Here is an 18,726-nt window from a genome sequence, read left to right on the forward strand (position 1 = left end):
TTTACGCGGTAACGCTGCGCAATAACGCGATGTACTTTCTTGGAAATAGTATAACAGGATCATCATCATTACCACTCCTTTCACGAGCTCTCGGCTGTCAACCTCGGTTTTTCCTTTAGGCGAGTATATCCGTCTGATAAGAACGTATTTCTCCGCGTGTATGTGCAGTTGCGTTCCACATTTTGCCCAGACGGTCGTTCTCATCGTGTACGCGCAGGTCATTACTAACAATTATCTCCGTCCCAGTAAACGCGTCTTCTTCGCGGAAATCTAATTGTTCTTCAATGTCGATGAAACATATTTCCCTTTTTATTTATTTGTTAACCCGTATGTCATGCTAGAGATGACAGTACAAATTTGTTATAGAACGTTGAAAATTGTTTGAAAACGTACCACGTTTTAAAAGATTATAAAAATTAAATGTTATTATAATCATAATAAATAAAATAAATATAAAACGTTGAATTCTACCGCTGTAAATTACGTTAATTCGTTTCCCTAAAAATAAATACAAGTTTACAATCAAACAACATTGAAAATAATTCGAGTGCAAAGGATTAACACATTGTTGACTCATCACGAATTAACTCGTGCCTGCTCTTACATTAACCATTTAAATTTTTGAAACGCAGGGCAATACAGAATATTGCAAAAGCAAAATATTTAAAGTTATCTAAAACATATGTTTGAAATTTCATTTCAATTTATTATGTATAAATAAAGTATACTAAAGTTTATTTAGATCGCGTCACTTTCATATTTAATGACGGAAAAATAACAGGTGACACGGGATATCTTCTGCATAAAATTGCTGGTCAACGAAATGTTAAAAACCATTCCGATTTTCAATGATTGAAGGTAATCGGACTGTGGGAATCTAGTTGTTCTTCAATGTTGATAAAAAATTTCTTTCTTTTTGTATATTTATTGAAAGACATTATTAGCTTTCGGAGTTTCGTGGAAATTTATATTTCTACAGACAGGTTTAAAAACATTTATTTGCTTGATGATTGGTTTCAATGAATTGAAGATAAACCGAAACTGTTTTAAGTTTTGGTAATTATGCAGTGTGTAAGCGAAGTTACCGATTTTCATGAATTTGACACATATTGTAGGAATTGATGTTTTGAGCAATTTTTTTCTGTGATAAGAATTTCACACTTTTTTACCTTCTGAAAAAATCAAGAAACTTTCGCTACTACTATATTGAATTATATACAGAGTGTTCCACTAACATTGTTAACAAATATATTTCCGTCATTTTTTATGCTGCACAAAATGTTAGAGATGTGAAGTATTTAACTCGAAGAGACACATATTATAGTGAACATGATTTTTTCCTGTAACGTTATATTTTGCAAGATTTCAATAATGAAAGTAAAAAATAATCAGGTTACATATCGCTTTGTAACAAAATTAGTAGTACACCCAATATACATGACCTTTATTACATCCTAGAGATCATGATACTTTGGTTCTACCTTTGATAATTAATTTTTCATGATAAATGCATATGTAATATAATATGACACGATAATGTTGAACAAATATCGATTAATAATTGCAATTTTATTATTTTTCTATAGCAATATATAGATACTTGATTATATACAAATTAAAAACTTCATTTGTACTTTTTTTCATTAAAGAATTCAAATTCTGTTGTCATAAAATATATGATTTCTTGAACAGTGATGAACATCATGAAATACTTCCATCAAAATGTTACAATTGTTCTACCAAGATACTAATCTATGTTTTGTTCAAGTGGGGAACTTACATTTCTCACTTCGTATGTTTAACTTTATGAAATCTAGTGGAAGTTCATTATATTAATTCTGATTCCTTACTATTATTATTATTTCCTGCTACTTTTAATTAATTACTATTATGTCAGCTTGTGTTGAGAGATGAAAGTTAGGTAAATCATTCGTGTAGATATTTATTAGCTCTTAATAAAGTAAATTTCCTAAAACAAAAAAAAGATTGTTTTATATTAAACATTGTTAATTGGAAGCTAAGTTTTTATTCGTTGCTAGCTTTAAACTACAATAAAACAGTAAAATAAATGAAATATTTAAATTGGTAGTTAAAAATTAACAATATTTAAAACCAAATCTGTATTTAATCTTTTAGTATTATTAAAACACTATTTATACCAATGAATTATAGTACATTAACTACATACATTACCGGCAGATCACAATTTGAAATATTAGATTTCACTGCACAATATTAATGATTAAATACGTACGTATTAAGTTCGCGTATCCAATCTTCAAGCTTGGTTTCTTCTATCAAAGAAAAGTTGATAAATTATGACAGCGCACATTTCCCATTGAAGCATCTGGCAGAATCGAAGGTAGCACTGTAATCTCAGAAGATTAATTGCAACGATCGCAGTGATTCGTGGAAGAAGATGATCGAAGCTGCTTTGTGTCAGAGATTAAGAAGCTGAATTAATGGCAACCAGCTGCTCCGCTTTAAAACACACCCTAAACGCCGTTGCTTCTCTATTTAGAGCACATACTGCAGCTCAAAAATATTTTATCTCTTGTTTTGTGAAAATTGACTTCAATTAAAGTTGGCATGTATGATTGAATAAAAATGGTAAATTAGCAATTGTAAAGTCATCCAGTGTGGTACCTTTTATTTCTTTTCTCCAGACAAGTACCGTAATTGATCCGATATTTTTAAATTGTAGTGTATATATATTAGATGAATATTTGTAGACCTAGATTAAGCTTTACTTAAAAATATGAAATCGTAAATTTTTTACTACACAAACAACCCTGTAATATGCTTTTAGGAAAAGTGAAAATGTTAGCTATAGCAATTAGCAGAATTGCTAATTTATGACTAAAAGTGAATAAACAACTAAAAATTCTGATTTTTCTTTAATCCTCACAAGTTTATGATCATTAAGGGTGAAATCACCCATAAATCTTAATTTTTGTTCTCTTATTATTTTACGTATTTTTAAAAATGTGATAAATATTAAGAAATTGTCCGTATAAAAATATAATGGTTTCAATAATTATTAAAAGTCTAAAGGATGGTGTATATGTATAGGTAATACGAAAGATCTTTTGAATTGAATTGAAAAAATGTTTAAATAACTTTTAAAATAAATTGAAGAAATAAAACAATAAATTAAAAATTAAAAATCTAATTCAAGTTTCTAACCAGTGAAGTTACAATTCCGTTAATCTGAAAAAAATTATAACCCACTATATAACATGCGAGAACATAAGAAATCCATAAACTGTATTAGTATGTATCATGACTCAGTGAATGAATAAAGTATACTACGCAGACAGCAAATTATATATGTAGAGCGTTATTAATATTGCATAACCATGCGGGGTGACCAGTAGATACATCAACATTTACGAGGTAAAATTTATAGTAAGCGAAAGAAATGCATATCGACATTAACTGTACTCTTCATAATTGTTGTTTATGCCCACTTACATGTTTTACATGACAAGGTTTGTAACAAATCAGCGTTGTTCGTAAGATTTCTTATAAAGTTTGATGTATGCAAAGTGTTTTGCATATTTAAAAATTTAAATAATTATTCTGTAGAAAGATTAATTTATAATATTGAATTAAAATTATATAAAATAATTTGAAGGTATACACAATGTAAATAAACATTTTTCCACATTTATTTGAAATCATACAATTTTCATTATTTGTGGATTTTCAAATATTAAAATATTTCTAGTGGGATGCAACTGTAATAAATATTTTAATGTCAAAATCTTATCTAGTATATTAGAATAATGCAGATTAAAAGATTATACTGAATACAGTACAGAGAATAATGCGATTATAAGTTGCATGAACTATGGTTTAAGCGTAAAGTTGAATGATTTACTATGGATAAATGCATGCTTATGTTAATTAGTAACAAAATAAATTTACACCAAATAAATCTTATCATTTTAATGTTTCGTTCGGAGAAAATGAATCCTTTTCGCGGTAGAAATTTGAATTTATTAAAAGTAAATTCAATTTTAATATTAACAGCAAGACCAATGTTTTCCGATGTTATATTATTCAAACTCTTCTAAAAAATTATTTTATTTAAATTCAATATTCATTTGATTAAAAGAAACATAATTTACTAGACATTTAAATATACAAATTACAGAAACAGACTCTACTAATATATTAAAATATATTAAATAAAAATATGATATATTAAAGTATATTAAATAAACAATAAAAGGAAAATAGAAAATCGAATGTACTTAAAAATTCGAATTAACTTACAGACTTTAATGTGCATGAAGGCACATTACACCTACTATAAAAATCATTTACCATAAAATCATCAACTATTCACGTCAAACAATGTCGACTATCGTTAAAGGATAATTTCACAATACTTCAGATATTTCTCTCGTTATGAATACATAGGTTGTTGCAAAAGTTTCGGGATTTATGTTATTTTTATAAAGCTTCACAGTTTTAAGTTTAAAAATTGACGCAACACTATGAAAAATATATTAATGTCGATGCAGAATATTTTGAAAAACAAACAAATCATTCGTTCAAACTTCTTTGTGACTTTCCTTATTTTTTCCCGAACTTCTGCAGCAACCCACGTACCTTTACAAATCAAGTACCATTTATCCGAAAAATACACAATTAATTAGAAGGAAAAAGTCATCCACGACAATAAATCATTCTAATCGAAATAAAATGAACAGATGTCAGTATATTCGGTGTAAATCGTCGGAACGAGTGTAAGACACTGCAGGTGTGACGTTCCGTCGTGGCTCTTTCTCATTGAATCCATCGACTGACCTCACGTATGCTAATTGTGCCGATTTTATCTGCACGCGAGCTCACCATTGCTGTAATATCAGTTAACGGCTTCAATATAGGACGCAGGAAGCCTGAGAGGATTGGGTATTGATTTCTAACGAATGGAAAAATATTTTTCAACCCGACGTTTCACAGGTTATGCGACTTTCGCGCGGAAAAAATCAGCGATCATTCCGTTCTATACTATTCAACGTAAGGGAGAATCTGATTCACATAGACGACCCAGTTGCAAATCTTATCACTGGCAAAATCTCAGCCAGCTAGAGGCAGTAAACGTCAGACCTCGCAGGCGATCATCGGAAGTCTTGGTCGAAGATTGGCTGGTCGACCTTCAAATGAACTCTTATCACCGACCTTGATACCCTAATGTTAAAGACGGGATTACTTTACGCGAAGCGATCGCAATAAAACGTTCAAGTGCGGCAGAATGACCGCTCACTGTTGCGCATGAAAACATCGATATTGCAGACAAGCGTTACATTAGTATTCTCTAATGCGAATAATTGGAATGATGATAAATGTACTGTTGAGTGGACGTTTCATCATTATTCACTTTTTTTAGAGCTGTGGTTGGATATGATGGAATATTGTATACAGCTGAACCTCTATTTATGCAGCAGTTTTTTACGCGTATCCCTTTTCACGTGGTAAATTATAAAATTATTTAAGCGGTAAATTATAACATTATTTATATGGTAAATTATAATACTATTTACGTGGTATGGTACTACATCGAATAAAATTTAATTTTGTTTTTTGAAATGTCATTATTATTATTTTTTGTTAAGCTATATGAAATAAATATTTGTTTGTAAAATTTATATTAGCCTTTTTCCAATCTTTTGTTTTCTTTCGTACTGACATATTCTATTTATTCGAATTTCATTCGCGTAAAATGAATCCGCGTGGAACTGATAATATATATATTAGATAATGAGAATACACACCTTTACTTGGCAGTTTGTTTATTTTATTGTCAAATTGTATAATTACCTACTTTAAAATTGTCTGAAGAAGGAATTTGTAAAATACTGATCAGATGTAGTAATTAATTCTGGAGTATTTTAAGATATATTTAAGAAGATATTTTCTGCAGAAGAAAGATGAACAGATTAATTGACAATATACTTGAGACTGAAAAAGAAAATTGTGCGTAGCTTATTTAAGAATATAAGAGACTGTAAGTTATTAAACTAATTAAATTTCAATCCTACGTGTATAGTATAGTAGTTACAGTCACCTAAAGCCTTCACTAAGGAATGCTTTCTTATGTTGCTATACTTATGCATTAACTCTGTATCGATGGCACTGGAATCTATTTTGCCTCAGGTTTTTAAGATCACTTTACCTTATGATAATTAACTTACAATGGAGATTATTTACATTCGATTACATGGACTAGTGTATATAATATACAAGGTGTCTGAAAGAGTAGAAAAATAAAGAATATATGAAGGTTTATGTTTTATTTATACGTTATTACCAATAAAAAATATTGTCGAGTAATTATTTTAGATTTTTGTCATTTTGATGCATCAAGCTATGTTCGAATGGTAAAAAGTTTATAAAGTAGCTTGATTTTCTTAATTATAAGTTAGAAGAAACATTTTGCTGTCTACATATATGCATATACTACACTGATAACAAAATGATATCAATTTTTCGAAAGCATACGTATATTCATTACGATCTCATAGTTTCATTTAATCGATCACATAATGTTCACTCTTTTCAATAATTGCATTCCAACGTCTCGCAAGCTCTTCATTTCTTAATTCATTATTACTGAAAAAATGATCTCATTTTACTTTGATCAAATATTGATGTTATGTTCCTATCAATCTAGTATTATCATAATTAACGTTGGTTTTAAGTATTCAGAGATACAGAGAGGCTGAATGGGCAAGACAAGGACAACACGGAAATCGGAGAAAGTTGTAGTGCAGAGAATGTTTCAAAATATGAGACCATAATTTCAAGAATGGATTAAATCATAAATAAATTGAAAAAGGTTTGTAAATATTGTTCCATTTGATATTTCTAAGTAATGGTGGACTTCGTATTTCGGTATTGTATGTGAAAAATTGAATTAGATTTATTAGACAAATTTTTAATTTTTCAGAAGCAAAAAGAAAGTTATCTAACAATAGACATCATCATTCAATATTGTCAATTTTATTAATGACTACTTATTAAAAGGAAAATTGTGTTTAAACTGCATACCACATACAAAATAAAAACAAAATTTTTCAATTTTAACAGTTACAACTTATACACTTATACAAACAGTTATACGCTTGAAATTCGTTAAGAAACTGAAAAAGTAGCAAGGACATCGTGGCCATGGTAATTCAAACATGAGTCAAAAGACGAATTTCTTCTTTTTACTAGGAATTTACATTACTCATTGCTAGTGTAAGCTATCTGCCATTAACAACTCGTATAAATATAATTTCTGTAGTTACTTTTTGTTTTTATCGTTAATACTTTAAGTGTAGTTATATAATTTTTGTTTTTTTCGTTATTAAAACATAATTTTTCTCTTGTTCATATATTATTAATAAAGAAAGCCATTTTCAATTTTTGAGAAGTTTTATTTTTATTACATCAAAACAATATATGAATACAAATAAATAATTGGACGTATATAGTCATTCGAAAGAAATTTGAGTCATATTTTGATTTTTGAATTTATACGTCACTAAATATTTATTGAACAGAAAATTTATAGTAATTCATAAATGATAATACAATAGTATAATTACTGCCCATTAATAAATAGAAATATTTACTAAGAATTACAGAAATTCATTATAAAAATATTCCACGGAAAAGTTTTATTTATTTCTTATGTATATTAAATTTAAGTGAGAGAATGTATTTTGAGATATTTAAAATTCTTACAATCCGTTAAATTATTCAAAATTATTTTCTTATTCGAGTTTGATCGCATAGACCAAAGTGTGACAGTTAAATAAGTTAAAACTCGAAATGTCTGTTAAGAGCGTACTGCAATCAATGAATGTAACAGAGAAAATATGGATTTCTACCTGTATATATCAATTTACGTAATGTTAATTTTAGAACAGTATTTTCTGGGCTAACATATAATCCAACCTCATAAACAATTCCATTTTCTACCGTATATTTAATAAACAAAGCAGTAATTGCTTGAAGAAAAACTGCAAAAAGAGATGGAAAAGATTCAAAATTTGAAAGAAATTCCGAAAATATGTATTCAAAAATAAAATACAGTTACAAAAATTGATCAATATATCGTTCATTAATACTAAATCTATGGAACAGTTAAATTAATTTTTTGAAATTCCTCTATAGAAACTCAAAGAGTGCATCTATTCGTACTTCAATTGATTGTCAATTCAGTTTGCGCATTGCTAAATCAATTTCTTTAATAATTTCTCAGAGAAACATCTGTTATCGTTTTAACAATCATGAAAAGGAGAAATTAAGAATGGGTCACTTTGACTAGTCCAATAGTTTTAGTGTTAAAACTACTAAATTAGATCAAACTTACAAGCAAGCAAGAATAAAGAAATAAGCTCAAATAAAGAATTATACCCCTAACATGTGAACTGCAATCAATGAATAAACAGGAAGTGTAAAAATACGTGGTAACAACCACGCGATATTGATGCGATCTCTAAACGAACTTACTAAAACAAGAGAAAAAAATGTGTTTCGCGTTGAACGGAAGGGTCACAAACAAAAGTTCTTATCGTTTGAGCTGACACTCAAAGGAAGGTACACACGAGCCGCAAGGTTAAACAGGTGTGCTCGGGTTGATCAAAGGCATTGGTATCATCGTCGCAAGAAAATTGATCATAAAACCGTGTTTTTATTCATCGTGATCATCCGCGCGTCACGCACGCAATTGCAGCAGGGTTGCTGTCAAGGACATCAGGTACACAGGATCTGCGCTCGGTCACGCTATATTCATGGTTAGCGAGAAACTTTCTCGTAGTGACAAGAAAGCGTACGCCTCTCCATGTGTCCGTCCAGCGCCGCCCCATAGAGGATTCCCCGTGTTTTCGTCGTGGCGCGGCGTAAACTTTGACACGTGGACCGTGGGTGGTGCGCAGTGGCCAGGTTTACGAGTGGACGAGGCCTCGGCCACGCTAAACTGAATCGCCCTGTGGTATAAGTCGATTCGGGGATGCAACGGTCAGTGAGCAAGAAGCCCTCCTATCTGAATCTTTGGCACGAGTTTTTGACCATTCAGCCGACGGTCAAACACTGGGCCCGGAATCCTGTGAGTATAATTTTCACATGAGTAAAACCCCTAATAACGGGATTAAAAAATTTCGTATTATAGCGGTCTCGCGTTTACGAGTCTCGTGTTAGATTCCCGTTTTTTGGTCCAACTTCTGTTTCTGTATTTTCTTATGAAGAATCTCAGTTTCATAGTTATTTTTTAATATTATTTTAATCGCATTATTAGCGGTATCACGTTATGACTCTTGCGTTAAACTCCTTTTTTTGATACCGCCCGAACTTCTGTCTCTGCTTATACTTTTTTAATGAAAAATCTCACTTTTATAGTTATGCTTCAATAATTCTTTAATCGTTTTATTAGGGGTTCGACTGTATTTCGTGTTTAATGAAAGACAACGTGTGAATCACGACATGCAAATCATTTCATGATACTCGATAACTGAACTGTTTGAAGTGATCAACTCTGTTTCTTAATTGTTTCAAGTTTTAGTGTCGAAGTGTTTAATTAATTCTGTGGTAATGTGACGATATCGATTTTCTCAGTTTTTGTTTCATGGAGGTAATCAATCGCCTTGGGTCAATTGAGCTATTTAGGGAGTGATTAACTTCACGAAACGAAAGATGGAGGAATTGGTTAAAACTATATGTATAGAGGACCAATTTTGGCATAAAGATTTAGAGATGTTTAAAAAGGGAACTGTTTTCTTTGACTTGTGTACGATTTAATTAATTCCTTGTCTTGTACTTTGTTTCGCATCTATGTTCATTAAAAGTAAATATTTTTGTAACGCGAAAAATTACTATCATCTCATTTAATTTACAATATAATAAAGTACAATAAATACTCTATTCAAAGAAATAAATCTGAGTTAACTTTTTCCATAATTAAGAAAGATATAGGTAATTAAATCCAAGCGTACTTCAGTGTCCGAATATTTTTGTGAGTCACTGTACTTTGGATGTTAAATGCATTAATCATTGAAAGAAAGGATTACATTGTATCTAAAAAGGAATGAAGGATATCTGTGTTGGCACTTTTCCTGCTTCTATTCATAGGAGTTATCTTATTGTTAATAATTTTCCAGAATAAAAAGAACTTATACGTTTATTGTGAATTTAATATGTTTTTTGAACGTTAAACGTATTATAGTGCATATTACAGATATCTGGAATAATATACAAGAATATAGAACTAATAAATAACTATGTTTATTAACAATAAAGCAAGATTAAATATAAGAAACTATATATTAACGCACAACTCTCTTGGCACTGACTCTCTTTTGGACATTCGCGCTCAAAAATTATTCTTTCCCCCAGAATCATTCTTCTCACTCACACTCTGCATAACCTCTCAAACACACCCCTTTAAAGCCGTACTGGAAACCTTGGGCCTGCGACGTTGCGCAGGCCACTTTCTCTCGACCGTTAGGCTTCCCTCTTTTATTGTCCTTCACTCACACTTATTCTCGTATTCATGCTTCTTAAAAATATCCTAAGCTAAAAATCCTAGATACTACAATATTAATTACATAAACAGGGCTTACATTTCGACTCGGTGACACTTACCTTTGTTTCTCTTCCAGTTTATTAAAACATGACTAAGTTTTATGGTAAATTGAATAAAGGAAAGGAATTACAAGGGTAAATCCAAGCATATTGTACTTTATTTTTATGGCTAATACATGCTTATATCATCTATTTTAATAGTAAAGTGTTTTAAATGAAAAATTTATTAAGAGAAACTTTCCCTTCAAGATATCAAAAAGCTTGAAATTTCGTCAAATTTGACAGTCTATATTTCAGTAACGAGTCAACATATTTAATCATTTTAAGCAATATTAGATGCATTGAAGTGTATACAATAAATCTACTACATCGAAAAAACGCTGTTGCATACTTCGAAAATAGAATTTTCTCTAGATTTTCGTCGAAAGGCACCAAAGGTGTCGTCTGTGGACGATATATTGTTCGCACTCTTTCGTTTGTGTTCCTTAATCTCAATCATCTTTTAATTCAGAGAGCATTTAGTTACTTATAAACATGCGACGAGTAATTGTTAACCAGTTAACTCCATTTAACAAGTATACACGTCATTTTAAAGCTTGAAATGTTACTACTCCTTTCATCGATGAATTATTTATTTCTTGATATAAATTCTGAAAATTCTTCTTTGTTTTGCATTGGCTTTTCATTAAAATATATCCTAGATGCATTCGTCCTGCATTCGATGAGTACAAAGTCATTTGTTTTATTTTATTACGCGAAAAACAAAAGATTTTTTAAACTAAATTCCACAGTTAACAAGTTGAATACATATATATATATATATATGGATCATTGTGTTTCACTCACGGTATTATATATACATGTATGTGCCGATAAACTACCAGTGATCCCCAAACATTACAGGACAGAAACGTCAATTAAGTTAGAGAGCAAGGGAACAATATTAATTTTGCAGTAGAAAGTTTATTGTGCGAGAAAGGTGAAACTGAATTTCTTCATTTGCCTTAGATCTACTGAAAGTGTAACGTGTAAGAAATGATAATGATACAATGATAAGAATAGCTGCGATCTTATCAAGCGGTAACTTCGGAATACGAGATGGGAAAGCGTCATTCAGGTGCATTTAGGTCGCAATGAAAATTCATGCGGTACATGAGAAAATACTGAATCGTCTGGTAAATGGTGTTAATTCAACAACAGCTCACGTAAAAAGTTTTGATCGTTACAAAATTATTCAAACAGTATTTTTCTGGATTTTAAACAATTATTGTTATTGAGAAATATGTATATTTCAAATTAATCTACAATATTATATTAATTGCTTCATTAATTTCGATGTGGTCTTTCCTTCGTCCTTTAATAAGTAATCAACGTTACTGTAAAAAATGTATTTATATCTTTAAATTAAATTCTAACTTATAAATACTCATTGTAGTAAACCAATTTTGTGTACAAAGTTTATTAAAATACATATTAAGTAATGTATAGTGAACAGTTGTATAACATGATACTTCAATTACACGGTTTCTTTAACCCCTTACCCTATAATCTATTTTTTAACTATGGTCGACACACCTACTTTGTCATTAACAATTCATTGAAAAAAGAGGAATATTCTGGGCATATTTCATGTCTATGTTTGCTCTGAAATATAATAATTGATAACAGAAAAATAGTATTTCATTTGAATACAAAAAAATTATATAACATTTATACATGTTAAATTCTGTTTCAAATCTTCACCACGTATCTGATTCGTTATTAGAAGGCAAGGGGTTAAAATCTACTTTTTAACAGAATTTTTGGATTACAATGATAAAGAATAATTTGTAAAATCTTGTGCAAATACAGTGAAAAGTAATAACAATTATTTTCTCTTTAAAATCCGCAATTTTTTAAAAATAAAAATTTGCAACCGAATGTTCATTTATTATATGGATTTATATGATTTTTAAGTCTCAAATAATCTGATTTTTAATAGTACTCAATCAACTAACAGTATTATTCGAGGATTAACTACATAAAACTAAATCCAGAAAGTTTTTTTTATTGAAGTTTTACTTTATTGTGTAGTAAAATAAATGATAGAATTCCTTAAATAATAAATTTATTCAGTATCCATAAATTTAAAAAAGTGCAATTAAATAAGTAAGCAATTAAATAATAAGCCATTTTCTATTCTCTTTTTTCTCTTTTTCTATTGAAATATAATAGTCAAACGTATTATGTAGTAATGTTATAAAATTCACTATAAATCCCTTGATTCCAAGTTAAGTGGACATTCCTGTGCAAAAAAGAAAACAATTTTTTCCATAACGTATTTGCTAGTTGATTTGTTTTTATAGTTCTGTTACGTATCATCCAACATTGCCTTTTATAAATATTACTTTTCGATGAACACGGTCTAAGCATCGGAAATCATCACTGACATTTGCAGCTCGGGGTACTAATAGATTGAATTTAAACGTCGAATTAGCGACATACCGAATACAACCCGGAAACGGGATCGGTAAACAGAATCCGTTAGTGGTGCGCAGTACACGGTATTAAAATCTCTTAATCGTGAGAGCTGACCGATCATTACAACCACAGCTATGAATGTAAGTTACGGTTATCCTAACCTTTGAATTACTTTATTGCTTGCGTACCACTTTGCTTTCTAATTTCTTTTTCGTTTGATTATTTTTGCTTCATTTAATTGATTTATATAACCATATTTGATTATTATATTTTTAAGGTGTTACGTCACATAGATCATTCCAGATAATTTGTATTTATTTTTCATTAAATAGATTGAAAGTTTTATGACAAAAAATTCGGAGTGATTCAATTAACTTTTATAATTTAATGAACAGGAGTGAAGACTTATAAATTATAAATAACAGAGCTTTTAACATAAATCACTTGAGTAATTTGTATTTATTTTTCACTAATTAGATTGAATGTTTCATAACAAAAAGTTCGGAGTTATTTAATTAGCTTTTACTATTGAATTACTATTAAATCCGGGTACTTAAATTATTTCATAGAAATATAGTTCATGAATACAGTAATTTTCAATTCTGATAATGTATTACATCATTTTTGTTTGAGCTTAACTTCACTTAATCACTTTTACATGTTGATAAATAAATCTGTGTTGTTTCCAGTTTTACAAGTCCACTGGTATTATGAATGTGTCGACCGTGTTTCCGGAAGGATACACTGAAACAGAGAGACCGCCACGTCAAGCATCAGCGAGCGTAAAGGATGATGATGAAGTGCAGGATAGATATAATCGTGAGTATTCGAATTCTTAAAACTTGACATACAGTAATTTCTCCGTCATAACTTAAAACCCTAACCTTTCTGTCATAACGATAAATCTCTATTCATTCGTGACATATTAACCAGTTAACTATGGAATTTAGTTTGAAAAATCTCTACTTGTCAAACGCAGGGCAAATGCATCTGTAATATACTCTAACGAAAAACTGCAGCGAAATGAAAAAGAGTTATATGTTTATCTGACAAAATAACGAATTGATCGTTGGAAAAATTAGTATCATTTTGCGTTTTAAGATGACGCGTATACTCGTCGAACATAATTAACTGGTTAACCCCTTTAGTCATGGTTTTCGTACAAAATTATGTGCACTTACCTAACAACAAAAGACTGCTATTCAATGCGCAATCAGTAATGATATAAATTCTGAATAAAAAATGATAGTATAGTACTTCTATGATAGAAATAGGTTTAAACATAGGGTAGATACACGGTTGCCCGTCATGGTTTTAATATTTTATTAGATACTGAAAGCAGTAAGACAGTGTATATTATAATGTCCGTCAGGTCTGAAGGGGTTAATCTACCTGCTTGCATTAAGAAACTCTACAAGTTACGACATTAAGGATAATTATCATTTCAATTATAAGTGAACCACTTATCTTGAAATAGCTTAGTCCATTTTTCAAAACAATCAAGTTAATGGTTTTAATAACTATAATTCTACGTTATGTTTTTTATTTCTAAGCAATTTTTTTTAATATACTAAACCCAATTTACAAATAAATGGCTTAATGAACCTCACTAAGTTAATTATCAATAAATCATGTGTTAAAGGATGATATCAGAAAATGGTCAAACCTGAGAGTAAGGTTCAAAAGATTCTAACAGTGTGATTAAATTCATATTTAATTGCAATTTCTGTAGTTTTCTCAGGAACTCTGGAATCATTAATTATTGATGTCAAATTTTTCAGAATGCGTAGGATAACACTATGAAACAATTGTTCTGCTCCAATTTTTATAAAAATTAGATTGTTTCAATTGTTTTATTATTCTATTTTTTTTTCTTCTTTTTCCTTCTTATTTTTCTCCTTATTCTCTTACTTGAATATGAATTTCTAAATTGGAATCATTTCCTAACTTTAAAATTTTGTAAAATGAATACTTATTATGAATTAAGATAAAACTCATTCCCAACACTCTATGCTTTTTAAGCTTCAACTTAAGTGTAATTCCATGGAAGCTCATAAAAATTTATGTTCTGTTTTTAAATCATCTAAAGTTAAAATGTACACCATCCAAGGATAGGTTTTATTATTTTTTTGTTGTTTTTTTTGGTCAAAGGATAAAATTGTCTTTACATCTAACATAAATGATCTAGTTAATAGATGGTTGAAGATTATACAAAACAATAGCCAATAATTAATTAATTTTATCCTGAAGATTAAATATATAAACCCAGTAAATAAATACCATTATAATCTAGTCTCTTTCATACCCCATAAATTTTACCCGAAATATTTTTTCTTGTTTCCCATATTCTTTGAAATATATGAACATATTATACATTCTCACATAAACAAGACACCTCGTAGTGTTTTCCACAATTTTAAATGTTAAAAATATACTTTTTGATTTACAATACGTCGAATTTAAATTGAATATTGCATGGAAAAATCTCGTATGAAAAACTATTTCCTATCGCAGTCTAAATGCATACATGGAATTGTAAAGCACACAGGTAAATGCATTTCCGGTGAGAAAATGTGATTCACTGTCTGTTAAACTCATATAAAATTCTTCTATGGTAAACTATTCCGCGAGAATCAGAGTTATTTGCGTTTACATGAGCTCGTCGTTCCTTCGAGCGAGATCATTGTGTAATTATACCATGAAATTGGCTGACACATTGCACTTCCTCCAGCTCATGCCATTTTATAATTCTTAAGAGAACAGTCAGAGAAAGGTTTCCATTGCGTTTAATCTGTTTCTCTTGGAGAGAAATAGTTAGTCAAGCATTTTTTTGCTGAATTTTAATGACTAACGTCCTGTTATATCCCATTTCACGTCAGATAATGAAGACCAAAAAAATATCCGAGAAATAAATTAGAATCATGAAATAAAAGCGATGTATTATATAAATCCATATAAGTATAAATATTTTTATATTACAAATTCTTACTACGAACAGTTTTTTAGTCAAATATTCCTATAAAGCGAACATTTTTTTTATTTTTGTGAGATTACAAAATGCTGGAAATTGAATCTATTTTATAATATAAAATATATTTCTAGGTGGTGTATTTTATTTGAAAAGTTAAATTAATATTTAAGATACCAGCGGATTTTGTGCATTTATACTATTTGCGAACAAATAATAAAATACAATAAACTAAATAATTTTACAATTTTAAGTTAACTTGTAATATATTAACATATAATTAATCTTTGGATGTCCTTAAAGAATATTACAATACGTTTTAATGAATCTCATAATTGATTTCGTTACTATCTACCATTTTATCGACAGAGCAGTAACAACACAATCGCGGTTAATATAATATTAATTGAAATATTTCTCGGTAGATTGCGTCTGTCCAGTTCAAATTTAAAAAGCCATAAAAAGTTCCATTACATTTTGCATTCGTCTGGCATATAGTATGATAATTATAACATTTTAACATTAATAATGAAACATTTTATAAAAATCATATACTGCCCAATATTATAGTATAAAAGTAGCCATTAGGTACAATTATATTTAAACCGAGGTTGACTTTAGTCTGACTGTAATCAGACACATAGCTTAATAGTATACCATTTTAAATATTATTTAAAATGTGAATAAAAACAACAGATAAATATTCTTTAATTAATAACAATAATTTTTTAAAAGTATAATATTTAAATTGTAGTTGTATGTGATATAAAAGATACATTTGTATATACAGCATCGATAATATCTCAGTTCCTCAATCATTGGTAAATTAACGTCATTAAAAACACGTAAGTGCTTCTTCGAAAAATCTAGTCAGATCTCTTATCGAGATTATTAATTGCTACTTATGGACTCATCCATCACCCTTTGTTTCATGATCAATGTTCGTTTCATTTCCTTGCATGCACATAATTTCTTCGAACTTCGTTTGTCTTCTAAAACTTTTAGTCCTCTTTTATTATATCATACCAGACGCTATAAAAGGCTGCTTAATCCTGTATTCCTAATCTCTCATGAAAGTAAAGATCGTACCTACTACTTATGTAGTTTAATTTATTATGTTGTTATGTAGTCTAGTTCATTTATGATTTTTTGAATCATCAGTTTGGAAAATATATATAAACACATAAGCCAAAATTTATATTTCTTTTGTAATATTAAAAAGTATTAATGAAAGTAATATAGTTTGGTAATTTAAAGTTAATGAGTATAATGTTACAAATTTCTAAATTAAACTTCTCCAATTGGACATTCAACACATCAAAGGAAATATTAACGCCACTAGTATATAACATTATTAAAACTTATAATATTATATCAATTAAATAATCTTAATTTAAAAGATTAATTATCCGTTAGTCTCTTTGTTCATAATTTCTTAATTTTAATTCATCCGCTGACATGTCCTCTTCACTAAGTATTTTAAGGAATAAACTTTGTAGTTTCAACTTCTCGATATAAAACCGTCAAAATCAAAATTTCTTTATAATTTTAATCTTACAGAATAGTTGTTTTGAACAAACTAAATCCCTCACACAAAAGTTTGCATAAAAGTCTGACACGACGAGAATTTAACGATGCATCTTTTTTTAATTTGAACAGCAAAAAATGTCAGAAAAAAATTACAGTCCACTGGAAAATTGCAACTTTCTTCTTCATAAATCGAAGAATTCGGTTCGGCGAAGTTCTCTTGTGAATTTTATTTTGAAAAGATATCACGTTTTAAATAATAAACGACTCGTACTTACGCAGCAGTGTAATATAGTAACTGGCCGCATAATTACACGTGTAAGACAACTGCATAAAAGTCATATTTATCTACCAATAAAACGAAGAAAAAAACGAAAAAGAATCCGCGCAGCGATGCGTAATACAGTTAATATCTCTCGATACATCTGTCATAAAGCTTTCAAAAAGTTGCGTGCCCGATGTCTCGATCCGATCTCTCTCGTTCCTGGGGAGCAACAGAAATCTGGTACAGGGGAATGATTCAGCCGCAGCATTTGGAAATTTCCAGATTTCACCTTGACTTTGATTGCACGCCGCACGCGAGCCCGATCGTGCGAATCTCTCGGATAAAACGAGCTGCTACGTGTTACGTGTACTAAGCAAATCTCCATCGGACGAGCTCGGAATTCTGTTTACCGCGCAGCCCCGCTCATTCTTCATTCACCAACGATTACCGTTGCGAGGAAAGCGCTTTAAGACGTTTTTCATGTTGCCCCCACGCCGCGCCGAGTTTTGCAATTAACGATTCGTTACATTGTTTAAACCGATGATTGATTACAACTGACTATTTTGCTATTTTATATATATTTTCACTTCAAACAAATTGCCGATGCACTACGACCTCACTGATCTTAATCATTTTCAAGTATGTTGTTGGAGACATGATTTTAAACATATTTTTCCTTTATATGTTGACTGAGGCAGGCTTTATTCTTTTTTTTTTGGTATTTTATATGCCATTAATTACAAGGTTATTAACGACATCATAGAATAAGTAGGAATGGATTGCATTATCTGATTTATCAGTTTGGTTTCCTTGATAAATTCAAGGAGAGCTTGTATCTTTTTATTTTTCAAATTGTCCTTGAGTGTAGATACTAGTTTATGTTTATTACGAAGAAGGTCATATTTTGTATATTAGAGGATTTAAT

General features: G+C 29.8%; 1 protein-coding gene across 2 annotated transcripts in view; it reads left to right on the forward strand.

The window, feature by feature from the left end:
• Positions 1 to 8,975: 8,975 nt before the first annotated feature.
• Positions 8,976 to 18,726, forward strand: part of LOC116435217 (aquaporin homolog protein drip) — a 67,885-nt gene continuing 58,134 nt past the window's right edge. Inside the window, exons 1-2 of one of the 2 annotated variants that reach the window (XM_031994572.2) lie at positions 8,976 to 9,109; positions 13,731 to 13,860. In XM_031994572.2, the coding sequence (XP_031850432.1) occupies positions 9,014 to 9,109; positions 13,731 to 13,860 (226 nt within the window). In that variant the 5' untranslated portion in view covers positions 8,976 to 9,013. Of the gene's footprint in view, positions 9,110 to 13,160; positions 13,182 to 13,730; positions 13,861 to 18,726 lie in introns of those variants that run through there. The other variant, XM_031994573.2, reaches the window with a different exon arrangement.

Source organism: Nomia melanderi, chromosome 11 (assembly GCF_051020985.1).
Source record: "Nomia melanderi isolate GNS246 chromosome 11, iyNomMela1, whole genome shotgun sequence".
Classification (NCBI taxonomy): Eukaryota; Metazoa; Arthropoda; class Insecta; order Hymenoptera; family Halictidae; genus Nomia; species Nomia melanderi.